The sequence below is a fragment of the Octopus bimaculoides genome, chromosome 1 (assembly GCF_046866305.1).
Source record: "Octopus bimaculoides isolate indiv1 chromosome 1, ASM4686630v1, whole genome shotgun sequence".
Classification (NCBI taxonomy): Eukaryota; Metazoa; Mollusca; class Cephalopoda; order Octopoda; family Octopodidae; genus Octopus; species Octopus bimaculoides.
Genome location: NC_142928.1, coordinates 125,656,761 through 125,682,811, shown reverse-complemented (window position 1 = coordinate 125,682,811; position 26,051 = coordinate 125,656,761). Strand labels below are relative to the sequence as shown.

The 26,051-nt window shown below is 33.3% G+C and overlaps 1 protein-coding gene across 11 annotated transcripts in view; it reads left to right on the top strand.

Moving 5' to 3' along the window:
- Positions 1-26,051, top strand: part of LOC106881150 (pre-mRNA-processing factor 40 homolog A) — a 124,243-nt gene that overhangs the window by 83,720 nt on the left and 14,472 nt on the right. For 9 of the 11 annotated variants that reach the window (XM_089357434.1, XM_089357413.1, XM_014931453.3 and 6 more), the window contains exon 22: positions 9,846-9,942. In XM_089357434.1, the coding sequence (XP_089213560.1) occupies positions 9,846-9,942 (97 nt within the window). Of the gene's footprint in view, positions 1-9,845; positions 9,943-20,187; positions 20,258-26,051 lie in introns of all 11 variants that reach the window. The other 2 variants (XR_016243113.1, XR_008264720.2) reach the window with 1 other exon arrangement.

Here is a 26,051-nt window from a genome sequence, read left to right as displayed (position 1 = left end):
AATGTGTTAAAAAAAAAATCATTTTTGTAGACTGATTTGAGAAATGAGTGGTTGAACATTACCATATAGCAGAAGTGGTCCATCTCTGTTAACCAGATTTGGCTGTTTTAAATACAGTCAGTGAAATTTTTTTTATAGTGTGTGTTAGTGATTGATTCCCCTTGTTGCTAAAGAGAATAGCGTTTTTGCAAGTCAGCATACAGTTACCATAATGTTTTATGATGTAGCAGTTGTGTTGTTAAATGTTTTGGAGACTAGTCTGGTTCTAACCCTCACTCAGATTGCTTATTATTGTCATGTAATATTTATTTCTCAACATAAGTAATGATACAATGCAAACCACCTGCTTTCGTTTTTATTGAAAAAAATAAATCGGCTATACTTTTGATGTTCAGTCAGTTTGTGGTGATATGGAAGAATTTCCAACATTGTGATAGATTCAGAAGATGAACTTCAGTACCTCTGAGCAGCTCTTGCAGTTTCTGCATGTGGCAAAGTATCTTCAATATTTCATCCATACAATGCTTACAAGACAAATAGCATCTGGAAAGTGAAACCAAATGAATATGAAAGCTAGTCAAGTAATTCAAAATGTTTTAATTCTCTAGCAACTTAACCCTCAAATGTATAGTCATAACTTCAAAATGGTTTATAGTAGAAAACATTTCATAGGGGTACATACTATGTATACAGATATAATCCGGTCATGAACTAAACCCTAAGGGGACTCTAATGATTTGAGGAAGGAATTTGTGTGCAGCCTCAAGCCACACACAAAATTCTTTACTGAAATCATTGCTGACTGTCCCTCTGCACAGTGCTTGTATATCCGTTACAATTAATTCACTTACCCCTTGTTTCCTCAGTGATCACCTTATTACAGAGAATGGAATCTAATCAGAGGCCTTCTCCACGTTGATCAAATACTTTGTATTGGGGTTTAGTCCTAGCTAAGTACTTCTCACTAGATGATATTTATAGCATTTCTTTCTACTGCAAAGCTGAATTGCACTTCCTTAGCTAACTCTTTTTAATGGTGCTATAGCTCTTTCTGTAACTATACTTTGGTCCTACAATTTGATGCATCTGTAGTTGCCTCTCTCTAGTGCATCTTTTGTATTGTCATTTTTGAGAATGATGACGGTTATGCCAGTCATTGGGGATGATATTTTTGTACTGTTACTATCTAATTAACACTTGGTGAGTGACTAGCATATTCTCTACTTTGCCAGATTAAGCATCTCACTGATTATTCCTGATGAGCCAGTTGCCTTCACTGCTTACATGTCTTATTCCAATAACTAGTTTCTTTGTTGGGTGTATTTAGAGTTAACCCAGTGTCCCTTGTGAATTCTCCTCATTTGACAACTTTTCATGATAGTAATTTCATGCCTCTTTCTTTTTATTGTCATTAAGATCAAGTGCTATTATCATCCCATATACTCTTTTCCTGATATTTCAATTCTCTCTTGTACATTGTGTTGCAGCCTGGTGTACCTTACACCTCTGATTGTTGCAGAACCTGTAAATTTCTTACTTTTTGCTTCTCTCCTTTCTAGCTTCTCTTCTAGCAACTTTATAGTGTTCTCTGCTTCCTCTTTTCTCTCAGTTTGCTTATACCTTAATTTACAGTACTGTCCCAGCACCATGTTATCATCTGTTTTGGTTGGAACTGTGTATCAGTCACATCTGGTTTGTGGCTTTCAGCGAGTTGTCCTCTAGAAACTTCTGAGCATTCTATATTATAAATCTCTTTTTCTACCCTTTGTTGTGCACCAGCAGTAACTCTGAACCTGCATCTGGTCAAAGGTATTTTCCTTCTCCAGATTGCAGTATGTTTGTTCTTTTCAGGCCACATCAGGTAACATGAACTACTTGGGTTATAATAATAATGAAACACTTTCTTTTAACAAGTGTCTGGAAACTGCACATACAAAATTAATTTGAACTGAATCTTATTTAACGAGATGACTAGCCCTCATTTATCATAAGTAATGGAAATATAAATTGTAAACATTAAAAAAAAAACAAAAAACACAACTAAATTTTGGTCATGACCAAAATTTAAATTTGCATCCACAGTATTTTTCTTCCCGCTTAAAATCAATTGCAATCTTTGTTTGGATGATTTTATCTACATCAGCCCTACATTAATCAACTCTTCGTAATCGTTCCTTGAGAAGAAAGAGCATCTGAAGATGAAAGTTTCCAAACTTTGGCTGGGCAGACTGCCAGTTCCCAACTGTTCACTCCTGACCAAGGCCTTTGACAACTTAATTCTCAGTTCTGGAATTAATTAAAGTTGGTCAAATATGTCTGCAAATGACACTAGCATTTATTCTAATGAAATATACAGTTGTGACATAGTTATCCTATTCTCGCAGGAACAGTGCATCAGCAGCATTGAAATTTTCTGGTGCTTTTTTATCTTTCTCATCCATTCAACAATTTGCTGTCCATTTGGGAAAATGGCCAACATATTTACATTGCTGAATAAACTGCTGTACAGCAAGCGCAACCACAATGCTTACAGCCTTTTTCAAGTTTTATCAGTATGATACCTTTCCCTGAGTTGCTGCTCTCTGGAACTGACTACGATTGTCTTGTTTTCCTCTGGTTTGTGATATTCAGTCCTTTAAGCTTTCTGTCACTTGACATCTTTTAAATTTGTAGACACCACCTTTTTCTTGTTTGTAGTTTCTTATGCTTCCATGGCCTGAAGCCTGGTTTGGGACAAAAATAAAAATAAAAAAAGCATTGCTCAGGTTCTGTCCTACTATATATGGAACAAATAATGCACATGAAGCAAGCAAAATACCTCTGTTAAAAATCACTCTCTCATAAGTTTTGACAGTGCCTTTAAAAGTGAGTGTAGATGCCAGATAACATGGATGTTTCTTTCTATGACTCTTCATGGAGTGCTAGGTTCAAGTTGATTTCAAAATCTTTGAATAGTAAAGGACAAAGTTTGTACCACATACAGAGACCTTCTTAATACTGGTCTTGCTTTAAAAAAAAAAAAAAAAAATCATGTCCAGTAGGATGTACCAAAGTCAGACCTTTCTGCATTTCAAACAGAAATTTAGGGTCCTTTTTACCATGCTGCTAAAACAGTGAACCATCCAGTCTCAAGTGTCTTGATGACCTTGCTGAAGAATTCAAGCGTCAAATTTATAAAGTACATCAAGGAAATCTGTAAAGCAGCCCTCATTGACAAATTCAAGCGTATAAATGATCCCGGACTTCTTAAAATACAACTTCCCTCAACCTAACTATACTCTCTTTTACTCTTTTACTTTTTTACTTGTTTCAGTCATTTGACTGCGGCCATGCTAGAACACCGCCTTTAGTCGAGCAAATCGACCCCAGGACTTATTCTTTGTAAGCTTAGTACATATTCTATCGGTTTCTTTTGCCGAACCGCTAAGTTACAGGGATGTAAACACACCAGCATCGGTTGTCAAGCGATGTTGGGGGAACACACACACACACACACAGACACGCACGCACACACACACACACACACACACACACACACACACACACACATATATTCGATGGGCTTCTTTCAGTTTCCGCCTACCAAATCCTCTCACAAGGCTTTGGTCGGCCTGAGGGTATAGTCGAAGACACTTGCCCAAGGTGCCATGCAGTGGGACTGAACCGGAACCATGTGGTTGGTAAGCAAGCTACTTACCACACAGCCACTCCTGTGCCTGTAATAATATACTGTAATAATCTAATAACAAAATTTCGAAATGTCAGTGAACTCGATGACAATGATTCAGATGAAAGGGCAGTCAGTTCTTCTGTTTTTGACATGGTTTGACAGGAAGAAGCTGAATTTACTTGACATCTGTGATGGAGCTAGAAAGACATTTCAGAATAGTCTATTACTTTCCAAACCTGTCAACTCAAAGATAGAGCTATTGTGTTTTTTTTTTTTAAATATATTCCTACCACACACCTTATTAGGAGTCTTTATAGCACATTGTGTTTCTTAATGCTTCTTGAATATAGTGCATTGCTAATATGTTAAGAATTGTTTGGTATCTATGTGCAATAGGTTGCAAGGTAGTTCTGGAAGATCTGGACAGAACATTGCAGGATTTGCATGTCAATAGATCTGAAATAGCAATAGAACTGTAGTGTTGCCAGGTGTCTTCCATCTCAGCCTGCTAGTGATCTCAAAAATGGACCAAAGCCATCGAAATCCATACTTTTTAGTATTTTGGACCAATGTTAAAATCTCCAAATTGTCTACAAAAAGGAGTCACTCTTAGAGATCAGCATTCTGGTTATTTTGATATAGCAAGACACCTGTTTCTGCCTCACTGTCTCTCTGTCATGCTGAATCTTTCATCATCTGACCGATCATCTCTTCTAATGCCCATTTTCCTCTCAAAATTCCTTGTCTTGCCAGTTACTTGGTGACCCTGCTGGTGCCACGTAAAACACATTCAGTCCACACTGTGAAGTTGGCATTTGGAAGGGCATCCAGCTGTAAAAACCATGCCAGAACTGCTCTCTCCTGTGCTGGTGCCACGTATAAAGCACTCAGTCCACTCTATGGGGTAGTTAGTGTTAGGAAGGGCATCTAGCTGTAAAAACCATGCCAAAACAGAGAGTGAAGCCTGGTGTAGTCTTTTACCTGGTTGGCTCCTGTCAAACCATCCAACCCATGGCAACATGGAAGACGGATGTTAAATGATGATGATATAGGAGGGGATGTTGGAGAGGTTGTAATGGTGCCATGAATCCAGTAATCATAAGTTCAGTTATTAAGCCAGAAGGTGAATTGAGAATAAATATCGTTTCTAAACCTGTTGCATTGTTTAATAGAAGAGTGGCTGTTATAAAAAAATAAATGTTAAAGTCTACATCAACTGTCAAATTGTTCCATGCACTTCCAAGAACTAGTTCTACCTAAAAGTCAGTAGACACTGTTGTAAATCAAAAAGAAATACTTCAGTATCCTGCAGAATTTGCAAATTAACCCTTTCATTGCCATATTTCTATTGAAATACAATGCTTTTGTTTCATTTAATTTTGAAAATAATGAAGAATTTAGTAAAATAATTTTGTTATTATTAAGCTAGTGTTTGGAATGTAAATTAACCTAAAATTTTGAGGGTAAGTTTTAATTTACTTCACTGCAAAACAGAAAGTTTATATCATAGAGCTGGTACCAAAGGGTTAAGATCTAATTCCTCTATCACTTCATAAACTTCATTAAAGAAAAGAAAAATATCCTCTATAATGCTGTTGAGAATTTCATGTTCACCTTAGTTATAGTGATACCAACACTAATAGTTAAGGAGCTTATGCTATATGTCATCAGCACCACTATTCTTACTGTGCACCAAAGAAAAGGTTGTGACATTTTGATTCAGGAGACTTCAATTGGCAGAACACCTGAGCCTTGCCATGTCAATCAATAAATTCCCAAAGGTGAGCACTGATAGTTGCTGGATTGTATTTTGAAGAATACTGCTTTACTTACGTTCAGTTTTATATCAGATACTCATGTGCTGGGAGTTCACTTTCCTTATTTTCATTCATTCCTCTTATGATAAAACCATAAACACTGAGTTTCCCTAAGTACTGACATTAGTGTTCAGAATCACCAAAGCTATGATGAGTACGCATCTGATATCATAATAATCTTTGGTTTCATTGCAACCCTTAATATTATTTCTTAATTACTGCATAGGTGGAGTTCTTTTGAAAACTCTGGCTTCCACATATTAATCATCAGGATTTCCATACTAAACCCAATACTCCCTGCCTGGCAAGGGCTAGTGATTGTAAACAATCTTGAGGGGTGATGTTTGTAAGGAGAAATGGAGCAAACAACAAACAAATACAGTCTTAATAGATTAAGACTTTTTGTCAAAACGTTTATTTAAATACACTGACAAAGGCATCAACTTGAGAAACTTTGAAGCCACTGTCATGCAATGGAATACAGAAGTAAGGAATATGTATATTTTGTATCAGTTGATTTCGCTTTCTGTTTGAAAAATCATACTTTTAAGCTCATTAGCCAAACCTAACACCACAACATCTATTTCTGAAATATTCATCACATTACACCTATGCATTCCTACATTTGAATGCCCCTACGACATTCAAAACGAACATATCGTGATATATAATATTTTAAAATTAAATAGGTATTATTACCATTATTATTATTAATAATAATAATAATAATAATAATAATAATAATAATAAATTGACTTGCAAGTTTACACCTTTAAAGGTAAAATATAAACAAAATTTAATCGGTATTTAACATACCACATGCTTTAAACAAGACCATCGCTCTAAAACCATAAATTACTCTTGCAATGCACATGGCCAATGCAATGAATATAACAGAAATAGGCTTACCTTGCATGGAATGCAGAAGTAAGGAATGCGTATATTTCGGGATCAATTGATTTCACTTTCTGTATGAAAAATCGTACTTAGGCTCATCAGCTGAACCTAATGCTACAACATCTATTTCTGAAATATTCATTACATTACATCATGTGCGTTCCTACATTTGAATGCCCCCACAACATTCAAAATGAACATACCGTGAGCTAGTATAATTTTTAATTAAACAGGTATTGTTATCATTATTGATAATAATAAAATGGCTTGCAAGTTTACACATTTTAAAGGTAAAATATAAACAAAAGTCAAAATTCAATATATATATGTGTGTGTGTGTGTGTGTGCGCGTGTGTGCGTGCGTGCATGCATGTGTGATCATCATTTAACGTTGTTTTCCATGCTGGCATGGGTTGGATGGCGATGTAAACACACACAAGATTGGCTTAAAATAGAAACCTTGCTCTCTTTCTCCAGTGAAATTGTCTTTTAATCTTAACGCTTTACAAAAATCAAGTCAGTGATAATATTAAATACTACTATTATTATTTTTTATGCTACTATTTGGATTACATTTGATAATGTTATCAGAAATAGTTCTGTACTGGATCCTTTTACTATGGTGGTGGTTGCTGCTTTTGTTGTTGTTGTAAATGAAATTATTATTATTATACAGATAAACTGACAAAATCATTAGTGTGGGCAAAATTCTTAGCAGTATTTCTTTTGACTCTATGTTTTTAATTCAAATTCTGCTGAAGTTGAATTTGCCTTTCATCCTTTCGAGGTCAATAAAATAAGTACTAGTGAAACACTGGGGTCGATGTGATCGACTAGTCCCCTACCCTACAAAACTTCAGGCTTGTACCTTCAACAGAAAGGATTGCAAGCTGGCATAATTGTCAGCACACTGGACAAAATGCTTAGCAGTATTTCACCTTTCGCTACATTCTGAGTTCAAATTCCACCAAGGTCGACTTTGCCTTTCATCCTTTCATGGTCGATAAATTAAGTACCACTTAAGTACCAGCACTGGGGTTGATGTAATCGACTAGTGCCCTCCCCTCAAATTTCAGACCTTGTGCCTATAGTAGAAAGGATTATTGTTATTATTATTTAAAACAAGAACTGTGTTTCCCTTGGCATTCTCCATTATGCTAACTACTTTTAGCTGAACAATCATATGTACAGTGAAAAAGTACCCTGGATGACTACGAGACATTATATAAACTGTTATGTAATTTTCTAGTCTTTTTCTTAGTGCTGGTTTGTACATATTGATTGTATATGTAGACTGGCATTTAATACTTCTTTCCATGAACTACATAGTCTTCCAAATTATAATACAGTCTGCTATAAATATAGTTTCATCATTAAATATTTGTTTTTCAAGGTTAATTTTTCTTGTATCTGTTTTTATTTTGTTAAATTTTAAAATTATGTTTTTCTTTTTACACCGGATATTGTAGCAGCTGATGTATTTCTCTGTATGTATTTTTAGTAAAAGCTCTTTTGTTGTTCTACAGTACTGAATAACATTTACATCAAATTATATGTAATCTTTTTCTACCAACAGTACCAGCTGGTCAATTTTTCTTAACATTGTATTATTTATTACTAAAACAAATATGTTAATGATTACAAATTGAATCCATAACAATATATTAAAGCTATTACGTAAGTAGGATCAGTTTAGTTGATTTTTGACTATGCCCTGAAAATTTGCTGTCATTGTGGCACCATGGGTAGAATGATAGATAGAATGCCATACAGTATTTACTTATTTAGTTTGTGTTCTGAGTTCAAATCTTTTTAGTATTGTTGCATTCATTACACTTTTAATCACTCCAATAGATTTTCTTTTCTTGTAATGAAGAAATTGTTAGTGTGACCATTATCTGCAGCACTTGAGTTGGATATCTTACAGAAATCTATTTTCCATTTAAACTCAGTTCGCTTTGTAAAATAACACGATTCTAAAATATCATAGTGGTGCGCAGTTACTATCCATATGTTGACCTCTGTTTAATCTTGACCTTTCAACTAAATCAAACTCTATATTGTTGACATCATAAGAATTTGGTTGAATGCCTGTCATCATTTACAAGAGATGTGGGTTTGTGTCTAAAGGGTTTTTTTTAAAACTAATGTTTACATGGTATTATCTATAGCTTTATGTGCTTTGAATGTCACTGTTCCAAAAAATAATTATTCTGTTTTATATAATTTACATGTTACTTCAATACATTTTAATTTCATTATGGTTAAGTACTGATTTCTCCAAATTTCAAATGACTTATGCATGAGTCATGGTCATGAATTTTAAGTGTTTATGATACATTATACGTGTTGAAAAATGGAAGGAATAAACTGATTGTTAGGTACAGCATTGGAAGCCACCACTCTTTTTAGTTTTAGGGCTGTTTTTTTTCCTGTATGACCTGAAACTTGCATGATTTAGACCAGTGCTCTGCAACCTTTTCTTCACTTGAAGCACATTTATATTCTTTTCAAAATTCGGTGGCACACCTGAACTAAAATAATAACTAAAAGTGTTGGGAAAAAATGAAATTCAGGTTACACTGTGGCACACCTAGCATCGTCTTGCAGAGCTCTGATTTAGACTATTGGTAGAATTGAGTACTGGACAAAATACTAGTACTTTACTATGTGAAGTCAAATCCTGAATTTCTCCTTTGGTCCTGCTAGTTTGAGTAAAATAAAGTACCAGACATGTACTGAGATTCTTTTATTTGACTTATCCCACTCTCGTTTCAGTCATTAGTCTGCAGCCATGGTGGAGGCATTACCTTGAAGGGTCAAACAGAGGCATCTGTAAATGCCCTTGTTGACTTTAGTTAGGCTGGTTAAAGTAAGACTATTAAATATTTTTATTGTTGAAATATATAAAAGAACCAAACAGCCAGCCAGCCAGCCAGCCAGCCAGCCAACCAACCAACTGACCAACCATAATATCTATATTATATGACCATAGTTATATGACCTGATTGAATTAGCAACCAAACATCTCATAAATCACACCTTACAATATTATTAAAGTAAAAAGACATGTTGGATAATGTAGTTTTAGATAGACTATTTGTAAATGTGACTGGATGTTCACAGTTAGGATGGTTTTGATCAAAGCTATTCTAGATGAGGACTAAAAATATCTATGATTTGCAGTCAATTCTTTAAATATTTAACCCTTTAGCATTTAAACCACAACCATATCCAGCCAGAATATCCTACCTGTTTTTAGTTCAAACTGACCAGATCCAGTCTATCATGCCTCCCCTTCAATGTCATTCTAAGAATAAAATAATCACTTCACTGAAATCTTGAAGCTATGAGATAATGCATAATTAATTCAAAACAATCTGAACAAATAAGCATTACATTTGATCTGAATGCTAAAGGGTTAAACATTTTTAATCCTTTTCTCTATTTTTTTTTTGCAGTCTGAATCAGATGATGACATTTCATCCCGTCATAAATTGAAGAAAAAAAAGAAATCTAGATCAGCATCTCGCTCACCAAGTTATATGTCTGAATCAGGTGAGTGATACTAATTCCTAAATTTGGAAAGCATGTGTATTTATTTATTAGCAGTTTGTTACAACTACTGGCTATACTTTGGTTTGAGCAGCATCATTTTAGAGACCATATATATATATATATATATATATATATATATATATATATATTTCTGTAGACCCAGCATACTGATCCACGACCTCTTAGTAAGAATACATTTAGTTACTTACTTTTATTATTTTCTCAGATTTGCAACTGTCATATTTTCTATTTACCTATATGCTTATTTAGCTATTTATCCAGTTTCAATATATTATTTGTGCAGATACCCTGTCTTTTTTTTAATATACTAATAATCTGAGTTCTTCACTTCTGTTTCTCAGCACACTAACCATCAATGTACTTGGATATCCTTATATGAGTTGATATCCTTACTGTTGTATGGTAATGTAATCTTAGCTTTAGACAGTTTCACTCTTTATGGTTTCATCATAATGAAATTAACATTTTCTTCACGATGAATCTCTTATCTAGATTTTAATGTCTATCTTCACATTACAATAATAAGGACTATGGTTATGTGTGTGCATGTGTGTGTTTTATTGTTAGTAATATTTGAAGACCTCACATTTCCAGATCTTTGGTAATAGTCTAGTTATGTCAGTTCGGTTTGAGATAATATTGTACTGTTTTAAGGAGTATAGTGTAATAATTGAGCATTTGGCATTAGATATTACAGATCATTATGCTTTTATATTTTTCTCACTTCTATGGAGTGATGGATACTCCTGCCATATGCATTATGTTCTCACCTATTAGAACCATACTGCTATAGAAACTTTTTGAAATGCTGCAGACAAGAACAATATACAGGAAAGTGCTGCAAGTGTTGGTTTATATTGGTATTTGTAATCAGAAATTTCTTGTGACAATTTTGTATATAGAACATACAATGACCGTCTCTTTGCTTATACATCAAACTTAATGATGGCTTAAATCAATATCCTGAATGTAGTCACTGTCAATCAAAGTCATAATGATGTTTTCAGACTTGCATTATATTTCAGCTAATTAACTATACATTTATATGAAAGTTAATATTTCATTATGCTCTTAAGTATGTCACTTTAAGCTTTATGTCTGAATTGTTTGTGTCACAATAAAATTAAACCAGTAATTTCTAGGATTAAACAGAACTAAATGTTTTTTAATCCAAGTAATGCATATTAACAGAATATAAATAAACTGAATTTGCAGCTTCCCTGTTGGTTTTCTGAATAACCATTTAAAAGATATTTTTGAAGCACAATATCCTGGAGGTTATGGTATTGACCAACTAATTAATGACTGCCATGAGTTCAACCTGTACCTCTTCATTGGTTATTGTTACTCATTGATAAAAATACATGCCTTTCTCTGTCTTGGTCTTCCAGTGAGTGAATTAAATGGTAGGAAAGGCATGCAGCTAAGTCTGCATCATGTCTCACACGAAATAACTGAGAAAACCCAGTTAACATTGTTGTGTATGTCTTCTAGTGTGGACTTTGTCATCATTACTGGAGAGGTTGTTTATGTGAGAAGGACTTTCGATACCATGCTACTGTCTGGCAGTTCTTGCTTGAAGTTATTGTGATGCAACTTGTGGAGTTAATGTCTTGCTTGTATATTCTATTTTTAGCATGCTTTCTATAGCTGATTGGTTTTCACTTTACAGAGCATTCTAAGTCAACAGGATGCATTTTATTGTGTCACTGGTACTCGAGAAGTTTTCCCATACATGTAGGAATGAAAGATCCCTTCTGTCTTATATCAGTTCTTATTTAGATTTACTGGAGTAACGTGGAATGCAGCTTGTGGGGTCCCTATAATGCCCATATGTTATAAATGTTTACACTTTAGTTACCATGGTAAGATTATATTTTAGTTGCATGTGTAGTGAGTTGGTTTTATTAACAAACCTGAGCATTTCAACTTTTATTTTAATACCCTTTTAAACATTTTTTTGGCATTTCCTAATGAAGAATAAAAAAATCCTTTCAACCTTGAAGGAGAATGTGATTAGTATTAATAAATTATTTTAATTGCTAAGTTGAAACAGTAGACATCAACTTTTCTTGGAAGAAAAGGATCATGTTTTTATCATGTGAAGCTTAACTGCAGCTACAATAGACATGGTGGGAAATTACCACATTGTATTGTTAGAATTTTGGCACACCCTAATCTAGAAACCCAGTCTTCAGTGCTAATGGAATTATAATCATTTTAATGTCATACATGATATGGAAAAGATGGCAAAACAATCTGGAGCTGGATTAAATTATTTCAGACTAACTTTTGTAGCCAACTCCTCTAGTCATACATGGATCACTTGTGTTTAACTTTTCCAGGATAAATAGAACATTTAAATAGTATGGTATTTAGTGAAAGTAAATTGTAAAAATAGACTGTGTATGTGTATGTGTATCATCATAATTTTAAATTCAGTTGATAAAGGAATGACTGACCAATGAAAACTATGCTGGTATGGGTTTGATGGGCCTGTCATAGTCATTTATCATCTGTTACACAAATTAAATAAAATACTAGTCTCTGTTGTATATGACTTCTTTTTCAATACTTGCCCATCAACAATCACTGTACAGCATGCAGTGGATTCTTCAGACACAGAATAGCTCTTTAGCTTGGACTATTTACTATACTAGTATAGTATTTACTCATACTAGCATGGTGATGGAAAGCAATGTTAACCCTTTTGGCACCGACCTGTCTAATACTACTTCTGGTTCTTGATAAAATTGTCTTGATTTAAAGTCATCTAAATCAAAACGTTCCATGAAAATTTCATGTTAATTTATGTTTTAAACACCAGTTTAATAATGGCAAAGCTCTTTTACTAAATTCATCATTAATTGAAAAAAGAAAAGCAGTGTATTTCAACAGAAATATGGTAACAAAAGGGTTAAAACAAATGATGTGTGTGTACATACATGTGCACATAGTTTAATTGACATATTGTTTTGCTGATATTTATGTATTCTATTGGTCCTGGGAAAATTTAATACAATTGCCCTATCTGAAACTGAACAGTTAGGTACATAAGTGTCTAAAATTATCAATCTAGTTGCTGATTGGTCATCTGATCGTCTTTTTATATCATGTTCAGCATTAAAATACTTACTGTTGCATCATTGGATTATCATTCCTAACAATGACATCTGGTGTGAAACTGGTGACTGTGTAGTCAGGAGTTCAGATCTCACTGCTTGTCACTGTGGTATACTGTTAAACAGGGCACCTGATTCTTGTTTCAGTTTGCATCATATTGTATAGTTCAGTGTTTATTATTCCGATATAAAAACAGTTGCTTCAATAATAAACTATCCCACCCTTGCAAGCATGGAAAAATGCACAGAAATGTGTTCCTGCATTACATATGTTGTAAGTCTAAGGTATTAGTGATGAGATGTGTATCTGAATATGAAACTGAGCTACTGAATCACATTTTGTGAATCCAGATCTAGTAGTAGTATTTTTGTTGTTTGTTTCTAAGATGAACACTTTCTGCTTGGTGTCTCACTTCCACTTAGCTGCCAGGCTTAAGTCTCAGCATATTTTGAAAAATATGTGATAAACTTGTATCATATCCAAGAGAGTTTTATTTCTCTTCTACTTCACACTGAGGAAAACAGTATTATTTCCTATAGAGTTTCAAGGTTCTGGGGAGTGGTGATAATTTGTGTGTATGTTTTTGTACATATTCTCTTACTTTAAAATATGAAAAATATTCATTTATTTGATAAGGTTTTGTATTATCAGTGCCAATATTAATTTATCTCATATTGATTGTTTGAAACAACTTTCTTGTTTTATTGTTATTGCATTTATTTATCTATTTTCTGTCAACTATTATTATCCTTTAACTCAGTATTTCTCTTCAGCTTCATTAAATACAGATGTGCTATTAACTGTTTTACCTTTCTGGTTGCATATATTCTCTTGTAATTCTTACAATGTATTCTGTGTTATTTATTTGTATGTATGTATGTGTGTGTGTGTGTGTGTGTGTGTGTGTGTGTGTGTGTTGCTAGCACCTTTTCCTGTACTGGCACTGCACAGCTCAGTAAATTTAATCCTTAAACTAGTTTGTGTAATTAAACTGAATTCTTCTCCCTGCCTATTTGTGATCAACAAATCCTGCTAACAACTAATATTTAACTGAGTATCTTTAATCTGTGTGAAGTGCTTCAGTTTTAATTTCCTTTTCTGCCATGATTTTATAATCTTTCTTTGCTTTCATAATGTTGAAATTAAGCTTTGTATTAATTTTACATTTTTGTAAGTCATCCAGTCTTTGAGCAACATTGAAGCTGGAGCTGTTATTAAAAGAACATATGTATATTGCAAGTTGTTTACATACAGTTAAATCTACAAGATTTCGGCACCTGATTCCAATCCAACAGTATTAGTCCATCTGACAGTGATTGCCAGTATGAGGCTACCTGGGAATGTCCTGGCATTCGAAAAGCAAGGCTGTTTTAAAGGAGCTCTTTCTCTCTGTATATATTATTTTCTGCAAGACTGAAGTGTAAAATTGTGAAATTTGAATTCAACATGTTTTGTATCTCTTTACTTTTCAAGATGTGGGCTTTAGCAACAGAGTGGCGCTATAGCTACTGGTCCTTATTCTTCTTGGTTTCTTGGTTTTATACACACTCACACACATATATGTATAAGTATATATATTTACATATGTAGTTATGGTATATTCTGTTACAAATGTAGTAGAATACATTATAAAGCTTGTCCACCTTCAAATTAAGCCTGTGCTATCCAGTAGTAGTATTATACGTACTTCCAGGTTTGCATTTGGGCATCTGTCATGTGTGAATAGATAATTGAAAAATTAAGAGTCAACAAGAAGGAGAACAGTTGGACATTTATTTTCTAATCACTACAATTGTTTCCACACATCCTAGTTCTTCAGGCATGCAGGTACTTGATTATGCAACCGCTTCTGTGCATTATGAGTCCTAGTTGTGTTTCCTCAGGTAATATGTAAATATTGTCTCCATCAGTTCAAACTCTCAGCTTCAAGAACATTGGCCTGAATTTAGTAGTAGTCACTGGGATTATCAGGGTGGATTGTTGCTGGAGGACCATTGACAAACTGCTTTGAATGTGTAGATCTAGTGCGATGGTGATTCTGCTATTGTTCAAGTGGTTGCTGTTTTAAAGGGATTAGCATTTGATTTTTTTCTACTGTTGACTGGATCTTCAAGGTTGGTTACATATGCGGTTGTCCTTTGCTGACTTTTAAGATTCACCCTACTCCTACACATACATGTTGGTTCACACATACATCCATATGCGTACTAGCGTTTGGACACACACACACACACACACACACACACACACGCATGCGCATGTGTGCATGTATATGTATGTATATACATATATATACATATATACATATGTATATGCTTATATGTTTGTATATGCATATGCATATATATATGCATATGCATGTATATGCATATATATATATATATATATATATATATATATATATATACATATATATATATATATATATATATGAATGTATATATGTATGTGTATGCATATATATGTATGTGTATGCATGTATATATACATATATATATATATGTATATACACATATATGTATGTATATACAAAGATACGTATGTATATGCATATAAACGTATGTATATAGTTATGTGTGTATATAGATGTCATCATCATCATCATCATCATCGTTTAACGTCCGCTTTCCATGCTAGCATGGGTTGGACGATTTGACTGAGGACTGGTGAAACCGGATGGCAACACCAGGCTCCAGTCTGATTTGGCAGAGTTTCTACAGCTGGATGCCCTTCCTAACGCCAACCACTCAGAGAGTGTAGTGGGTGCTTTTACGTGTCACCCGCACGAAAACGGCCACGCTCGAAATGGTGTCTTTTATGTGCCACCCGCACAAGCCAGTCCAGGGGCACTGGCAACGATCTCGCTCGAAAATCCTACAGGAGCCAGTCAGGCGGTACTGGCAACGGCCACGCTCAAAATGGTGCATCTCATGTGCCACCCGCACAAGAACCAGTCCAGGGGCACTGGCAACGATCTTACTTGGCTTGCCGGGTCTTCTCACGCACAGCCCATTTCCAAAGGTCTCGGTCCGTAGTCATCGCCTCGGTGAGGCCCAATGTACGAAGGTCTTGCCTCACCACCTCAGCCCAGGTCTTCCTGGGCCTACCTCTTCCACGGGTTCCCTCAACTGTTAGGGTGTGGCACTTTTTCACGCAGCTATCCTCCTCCATTCTCACCACATGTCCATACCAGCGCAATCGTCTCTCTTGCACGCCACAACTGATGCTTCTAATGTTCAGCTTTTCTCTCAAGATACTTACACTCTGACGGGTATTCACATTGACATTACACATCCAACGGAGCATACTGGCTTCATTCCTTGCGAGCTTACGTATGTCCTCAGCAGTTACAGCCCATGTTTCACTGCCATGTAGCATGGTTGTTCGTACGCATGCGTCATACAGTCTGCCTTTTACTCTGAGTGAGAGTCCCTTTGTCGCCAGCAGGGGTAAGAGCTCTCTAAACTTTGCCCAGGCTATTCTTATTCTAGCAGCTACACTTTCAGCGCACCCACCCCCACTACTAACTTGGTCGCCCAGATAGCGGAAGCTATCGACTACCTCTAGTTTTTCGATAGCTTCCGCTATCTGGGCGACCAAGTTAGTAGTGGGGGTGGGTGCGATATATACATGTATATAAATATATGAATGTATATATATATATGTACGTATGTATGTATATATATATGTGTATATATATATATATATATATATATATACACTTATGCACACATACACACACACACACACATATATATATACACACACATACACACACACATCATCATCATCATCATCATCGTTTAACGTCCACTTTCCATGCTAGCATGGGTTGGACGATTTGACTGAGGACTGGTGAAACCGGATGGCAACACCAGGCTCCAGTCTGATTTAGCAGAGTTTCTACTGCTGGATGCCCTTCCTAACGCCATATATATATATATATATATATATATATATATTTTTATCAGAATGAGATAAAAAAACCAAGGTTGTGAAGATTTTAGAATATTTATAAATAGGTGTTACAACTGTTTCCAGGATTTATTTATTTATTATATCCCTTATAATAAATATCCTGGAAACAGCTGTAAGACCTATTTATAAATGTTCTAAAATCTTCGTAGCTTAGGTTTTTTTTTAATCTCATTCTGAAAAAAAAAAAAAAAAAAAACTTTATATATACACATGTTGATATATGACCTACATTGGGCTCCTTATTTGCATAATCACCGAACCTGGAACTTAACTATGATCTATCCATAGCACTTATTCAGCATTACCTGACATCTTTGGGTCTTATTGATACCATTACCTCTCATAACCTCTATATATATATATATGTACATGCATGTATACATATGCATACATATATGTACATGCATGTATACATATGCATGCATATATATATGCATGTTTATATATGTATGTATATATATATATATATATATATATATATATATATATATATATATATATATATATACATATACATATTTATATATGCATGTATATATATGTATATGTATATATATATATATATATATATACATATACATATTTATATATGCATGTATATATATGTATATGTATAAATATATATGTATATATATTTATACATATTTATGAATATTTTCAAAATTTTAGGGAATAATATCAGCACATTTACTATTTTACACTTTAGTAATGCAATATAAACAGTATCATCTGTAACATTATAACAAATTTGGGATTTTACCAGTAGAAATGCAGATACTATTACAGGATAACCTTATTGTATGGAATACACAGACAAAGCTATATCCAATAAAATAACATAAGCCTTTAAAAAAACCTACTATAAAATATAAAAAAATTATTTGTAAAAAATATTTGAAAAATATATATAACTTACCTGTGGGGAAAGAAGATATTTTTAATCAACGCTACACGTGTTTTGTGTGAGGTGTTTATCAAGGCTATACCTAATACATAAACCTACCAGTGCATCCTCAGGCTATTTATCATATTGTTATTATTAACAGATCAAAGTTAAAAATGCATATAAGTCATATTAAATAGAAAAATAAGAATGTGAATAAAAATATATAAATTACAAATATATTTTAAAAACTTAAAATATTTAAAAAAATTAAACACCTAAAATTACAATACCGATGTATAGAAAATGCTAAACCTAAGGAAACCCTCAAGGACTATATTATAAACACGTCACTTCCTACAACCTATCTATATAAGCATTACGGGAATTAATATTCTTATTTTACTATTTAATATGACTTATAGTATGTATTTTTAACTTTGATCCATTAATAATAATAACAATAAGATAAATAGCCTGAGGATGTACTGGTGGATTTATGTGTTAAGTATAGCCTTGATAAACACCTCACCAGTGCAGAAACACATGTAGTGTTGATTAAAAATATCTTCTTTCCCCACAGACTAATAACAGGTAAGTTATATATATTTTTTCAAATAATTTTATTGTATTTTATAGTAGGTTTTTTAAATGCTTATAGTATTTTATTGGATATAACTTTCTATGTGTATTCCATACAATAAGTTTATCCTGAAATAGTAGTTGCGATGCTATTGGTAAAATCCCAAATTTCTTATAATATATTTATACATATATATATAAATATATATTTATAAAATTAAAACATAGGGTAAAAATCAGGAAGCTAGCACATTGAAAGAATCAGAGAGATTCAGAAAAAATATCTGAGATCTTAGGGGATTAATGTATATGTTTATATATAATGATGACCACTAAAGTGGACATTTAATGTGCTAGAAGAAGATCACATGTTGTGTCTACTAAGACCTAATAGTTCTCAAAAGAAATTCAGCGAAATACCAAACCATATGTCGGCAAGACAGTGAAAATTACATACATAGAATTAAAACATTGTTATTCGTGGACCGGTTTCGGAATTAAAATTCTCTTACTGAGAAAATCTGTCCCTCTTCACCACGAACTGCAAGGAAATTATAATTCTCAGAATCTTATACAAGTTGTTCACCCCTAGAGGCGAACGTGTATATGGTTCTGCTAATTACAACGTAATGGTAAAAATCAAATGTCTTCATTTTGGCGTGCTAATTCCGGAAATATCTTTGCTTCTAGCACATTAAATGTCCACTTTAGTGGTCATCATTGTATATAAATATATATATATATATATATATATATATATATATATATATATATATATATATATATATACATACACACACACACAAATATACACATGCATATATATATGTATAGATATATATGTATATATATATGTGTAAATATATATTTATAAATATATATATGTATATATATATATATGTATACGCATGTATATATATGTATATATATATATGTATACGTATGTATATATATATGTGTGTATATATATACATATATTTATATATGGGTGTATATATATATATGTATATACGTATGTGTATGTATATTTATGTATATCTATGTATAAGTTTTAATATTCTCTCCTGAGCATTAAACTAATGCACCCGCTGTTTATACACCCATCTCTTTTTCTTTTTCGGTAAATTTCAGCTATATGTATATGTGTTGCCGAAGGTGCCACGTAGTGTGACTGAACCCGGGAACATGTGGTTGGTAAGCAAGCTTCTTACCTGACAGCCACTCCTGCATCTATATATATATATATATATATATATATATATATATATATGTGTGTGTATGTGTGTGTGTCTGTGTATATGTGTCAACCTGTCTCCCTGTCTCTACACATTCAAATTCTGAATTTTAACGTCACGCACAGCATGTATGAGAAAAGACTAGTAAAATGATCCATGGCGAGAATCAGCATATGAGTGAAAATTAGATAATAAAAGAGGAATGCAAAAATACATTGCGAAGGATATATCGTAAGCAATTCGAAATTATTTACGAATATATCAGTGGCAGAACATGCAATAAAAAATTTGTTTTGGTAAATTAAGGGTGTATAATTGTGGATAAATCACAGTTATAAAAACCCTTACATGTCTAGAAATAGACATCCTTCTCAATGTATTTTTGCATTCCTCTTTTATTATTTAATTTTTTCTCATATCTAGTTCTTCGCCATGGGTCATTTTACTGCAAGCGAAAGTTCCACCACAGGAAAGAAAGAGAATCAGAGAAATTGTAAACCAAATCCCTTTTTTTTACTATCTTCTTATCTCCCTTGTTTTTCTCCCTCGTAACTCATTATGACTGAAACTTTGATAATATTTATTTCCTGTTGAGCACTACTGACACTAATGAACTTTGTACATTTAAACAAATTGACGCACAGGTTTTATATTATTGACTGTTATGAACATTTATACTTGTCAGCAATGAAACATTATAACATGTTTCTCTAATTCATAATTCTAAATTTGTCCGTTATGAACATTTAAAACTTGCCCACATTGAAACTGTAAAACATGTTTTTTTTTCATTCATAATTCTGAATTTTTACCATTGATAAACAAAAAATATTGTTGAAACTGGTTTGTTATATATGTAAAGAAATCTATTTTAAACAATTATGAGTTTTTCAAACTTAGGTGCATTTTCAACAACACATTTGCCTATATATATATATATCATCATCATCATCATCGTTTAACGTCCGCTTTCCATGCTAGCATGGGTTGGGCGATTTGACTGAGGACTGGTGAAACCAGATGGCTACACCAGGCTCCAATCTGATTTGGCAGAGTTTCTACAGCTGGATGCCCTTCCTAACGCCAACCACTAAATATATATATATATATATATATATATATATATATATATATATATATATATATATATGTGTGTGTGTGTGTGTATATGCAAATATGCAAATGTATACATGTTTTTTATACATATGTATCTATATATGTGTGTGTGTATATATATATATATATATATATATATGTCTATATATGTGTATATATCTATCTATCTATCTATATATATATATATATGTCTATATATGTGTATATATCTATCTATCTATCTATATATATGTGTATATATATGTGTGTATATATATATATATATATATATATATATATATATATATATATATATGCATTATATATTGTTTAGTTCTCGAGTCTTAGTGATACACACATACATACATATATACAGACAGACAGACAGAGACACATTCTTATTTTAATTTTTCATCATCATCATTTAACGTCTGTTGTCCATGTTGGCATGAATTGGGCTGTTTGACGGGCTGGCAAACTGGAAGGCCACATCAGACTCCAGTCTGATTTGGCATGGTTTCTACAGCTGGATGCCATTCCTAATGCCAAGCACTCTGAGAATGTAATAGGTGCTTTTACGTGTCACCTGCATGGATGCCATTTGCATGGCACCAGTATCTGCTATGACTGCGATTTTGCTCAGCTTGATGGTTTTCTCAAGCATGACATAATGTCAAAAGTTTTGGTCACTGCCTCCGTGAGGTCCAACACTCAAAAGGAGCTCAGCCATTTTGCCTCGAAAGGTGCTCTTTACATGTCTCGACTCTCTCTGAAAAACATTTGTTAGCTAATAAAGTCATATAACTCCTCATTCTTTCTCTGATTACTGTTATACTCTGTACCAACCTATCAATTGGTGAGTAACTTTGGATTTACAGTTTGTACATGTTACGAGATGTCTAACCCACACAGATTGCTATACTCTTTCACTAGTCAGTCTGTTAGTCAGGCTCATCGCATGGAGCACTTACTGAGCTACCTGCCCAAATTTTTTTAATCCCTGCTGTCATTTGCTATATATTACAAATAAATAGGAGGAGCTTGTCAAGTAAGGTATTTCTTAGTGCTTCTAGTTTAAGTCATTTAGAGATGAATTAGTGAAATTAATGACACAATTGTCTAGTGTATGACATAGATATGGTTTCACTCAAATATTTATCATTATTTAACATCCATTTCCCAATGCTGGCATGGGTTGGGCAATTTGACAGGAGCTGGAGTGCTGCACCAGGCTCCAGTGTCAGCTTTGGCATGGTTTCTATGGCTGGATGCCCTTCTTAATGCTAGCCACTTTACAGAGTCTTTAAAAAATAGTATCAACACCAGTACATTATACATAGCACTGACATGGGTGCTTTTTATGTGACACTCGCACAGATCTTTTTTGTGTGACATTTGCACTCATATATTCATTTTTCCTGCTTCTGTCATACTTGGGAACATTAAGACTATATTGTATTACACACTCACACAAAGTCTCATCTATCATCATCATCGTTTAACGTCTGCTTTCCATGCTAGCATGGGTTGGACAGTTTGACTGAGGACTGGTGAGCCAGAGGTTGCACCAGGTTCAATCTGATCTGGTAATATTTCTACAGCTGGATGCCCTTCCTAATGCCAACCACTCTGAGAGTGTAGTGGGTGCTTACGTGCCACCGGCACGAGGGCCAGTCAGTCTGTTCTGGCAACGACCACGATCAAAAGGTGTTTTACGTACTACCTGCACGGGAGCCAGTCTGGTAGCACTGGCAGCAATCATGCTTGAATATTGTTTTTCATGTGCCACCAGCACGTGCTGGTAAGACGACGCTGGCAATAATGAATGTGAAAATGGCACAGAAGCAAATCAGGCATTTCAATTTAAGAAGGAATTTAGTAAAATGGTTCAAAAGTTATACAAAGAAAATACCACTGGCTTCGATGATGAGCCTCATCCTATCAAACATCAGCAAAAACTTATTAAAATTTGAAGCAAAAACAGTTTTTCTCTTGTCTGGGGGCCAAAAACATGTTTTTGGCCCTCAGACAGAGGATAAACCATTTCTGCTTCAAAGCCCTATAAACCTCCCCTGATACTTGACAGGATGAATTTCATCTTCGAAAATGTCACCACTCCCTTTATATAATTTTTAAACTGTTTTATTAAACACCTTCTTAACCCATTAACTGCCAAGTTTTTTTATTCATATTTTTTGGTTTTGCCAGGTCTTAGGAGTTAAAATAATATATAATATTTAAATTTTCTTCATATGTGAATTATTTTGATAATTACGATAAACTTTTTGAAAAGTCCCAAATGGGGATAACTAAAAAAAAAAAAAAAGAAGCATATCCTTTTCTATTCAATTGCAATAATAAATATTTTAGTTTTTTTTTTGAAACTATAGTATCAAATGCAAATGTATATGAAATATCAATGGATATAGATGGGAAATGCAAAAGAAAAGAAGTAAAAAAAAAAGTTCTCAAAACAGTCAATATTTTTGTAGTTCAAAAGATGCAATTTAGGACATAAAATGTGCTCTAGAATTAGCAAGGGCTAATGATGACAAAAAGTTAATTACTAAATATTGTTAAGCACACTTCTGGAAATGCAATGTACATAAGCAATTCACTTTAAATCGAACAAACAATGCGTAGTGAGACTGGATTTAGCAGATCACCAAATGAGGCCCATGGCAGGCAATGGGTTAAATTGAAGTGTCTTGGGACCCATTTCTGTGCCATTTCCACCTCCATCTTCTATGTATATATAAAAATTTGATTTGTATAAATCTGTTTTTTCAGCTACACACACACACACACACACACACACACACACACACACATTTTATATATATATTAATAATTTAGAGAAGAACCACCACGGTGCAACTCAAACGATGAAGGAGATCAGACACCATCAAGAAAAGCGTACTATACAAAGTACTAATTTAAAAATCTAAAGAACTCAAGAGAAGATTTGTAATCCATAAAAATCTATAAAATATTAAACTAAAAATTTAAATCAGATTAGTAAAATTTATAAAAACGAAAGTGAATAAAAGACTACGTGCATTTCATGGCCACATAAAAGTGGAAAAGATCTAGTCAGTCTCCAATGAATCGATTGAGATAAATACCACTCATAATGAGGACACTCTTCAGGTCTTGTGACTACAAAGAATGTATCCTAATATTTAAAAATGCGAAAATAAGCAAGGTAGAAAAATCTGTACGTTTAAGATTTAGTACAATAAATAAAGTGTCAAGGTTTTATAATCATAATAAACATCTGTCAAGTTAAAAGCATAAAGCGTCTAATGAAGAAGTACTATCTGTAGATTAAGAAAAAGAAAACATATATAAAGATAATAGTGTAAATAACGTTTTATGCTTTTAGCTTGACAGATGTTTACTATCATGATGATGATTATTATTATAGAACCCTGACACTTTATTTATTGTACTAAATCTTAAATGTACAGATTTTTCTACTTTTCTTATTTTCGCATTTTTAAATATTGTTTACATACATACTTGGAAAAGGATGCGTGGCATTCAGTCATACAATAATATAAATAATATATAAATATATGCATATATACATACATATATGTACATACCTTCATATGTATATATACATGCATAAATAACGTTAAACACAATGAGAAACGGAAACATAGAAAACAAACTTTTTTTTGAACAACGAAAAAAACAAAACAGAGAAACGCGACATGCAACATAAAGAGTATACCCCTTCGTCAGTTGTTCCTGTTCCATCTACTCTGCGTATCAAAGGCAAGGTCAATATGCGACTTCATTGAAACAGTCCTTCCCGCAAAGCACCTTGGGCAAGTGTCTTCTACTATAGCCACGGGCTGACCAAAGCCTTGTGAGTGGATTTGGTAGACGGAAACTGAAAGAAGCCTGTCGTATATATGTGTGTATATATATATATATATATATATATATATATATATATATATATATATATATATATATATATATATATGTATGTATGTCTGTTTGTGTGTCTGTGTTTGTCCCCCCAACATCGCTTGACAACCGATGGTGGTGTGTTTACGTCCCCGTAACTTAGCGGTTCGGCAAAAGAGACCGATAGAATAAGTACTAGGCATCCAAAGAATAAGTCCTGGGGTCGATTTACTCGACTAAAGGCAGTGCTCCAGCATGGCCACAGTCAAATGACTGAAACAAGTAAAAGTGTAAAAGAGTATATATATACACAAATGTATACACATACACGTAAACGTACATACATATACATTGCAACATATATACATATGTATCTATATATGTATATGCATATATATATATATATATATGTGTGTGTGTGTGTGTGTGTGTTTATACATGTACATATATATTGATATATATTTGTATATGCCTCAGCGTTTATACACAAAGATATGCATGTGAATGAACTTGTTTCTGTGGAAATGTATGTGTACAACATCTGTGTGTACAAATCTTAAAGTCCATGTAAGGAGAACTACATATGTATCCAACCATGAACAAATCAGTAGTACAAAGAAATCAAATGCCTATCCCTTTAAAACGGCGACCATTATAGCAGTAGCAGAATCACCATCCCTCAACATCTACACATTCAAAGCAGTTTATGAATGGTGTTTCAGCAATAAACACCCCAATAAACCCAGTGACTACTACTAAATTCAGGCTGTGATAGAGAGAGAGAGAGGATATTCTTAAAGTTGAGAATTTGAACTGACAGAGGTAATATTTACATATCACTTGAGGAAAGAAAACTAGATTTGATAATGCAGAGAAGCAGTTGTATAAACAAGTACCTGCATGCCTGGAGAACTACATTGTGTGGAAACAATTGTAGTGATTAAAAAATAAATGTCCAAATGTATTCTTTTTTTTATTATTCCAATTTTTTTCAATTATTTACATATATATATATTTATATATATACATATGTATAAGTATTTATATTTACGTATGTGTGTTTGTATGTATACATGTGTGTGTGTGTGTTGATACACATATATATATTTATATATACATATATATGTATAAGTATATATATATATTTACGTATGAATATATTTGTGTGTATGTATACATGTGTGTATATTTTTGTGTATACATATGTATAAGTATATATATTTACGTATGTATACTTGTGTGTGTATATATGTATATAGATATGTATTAGT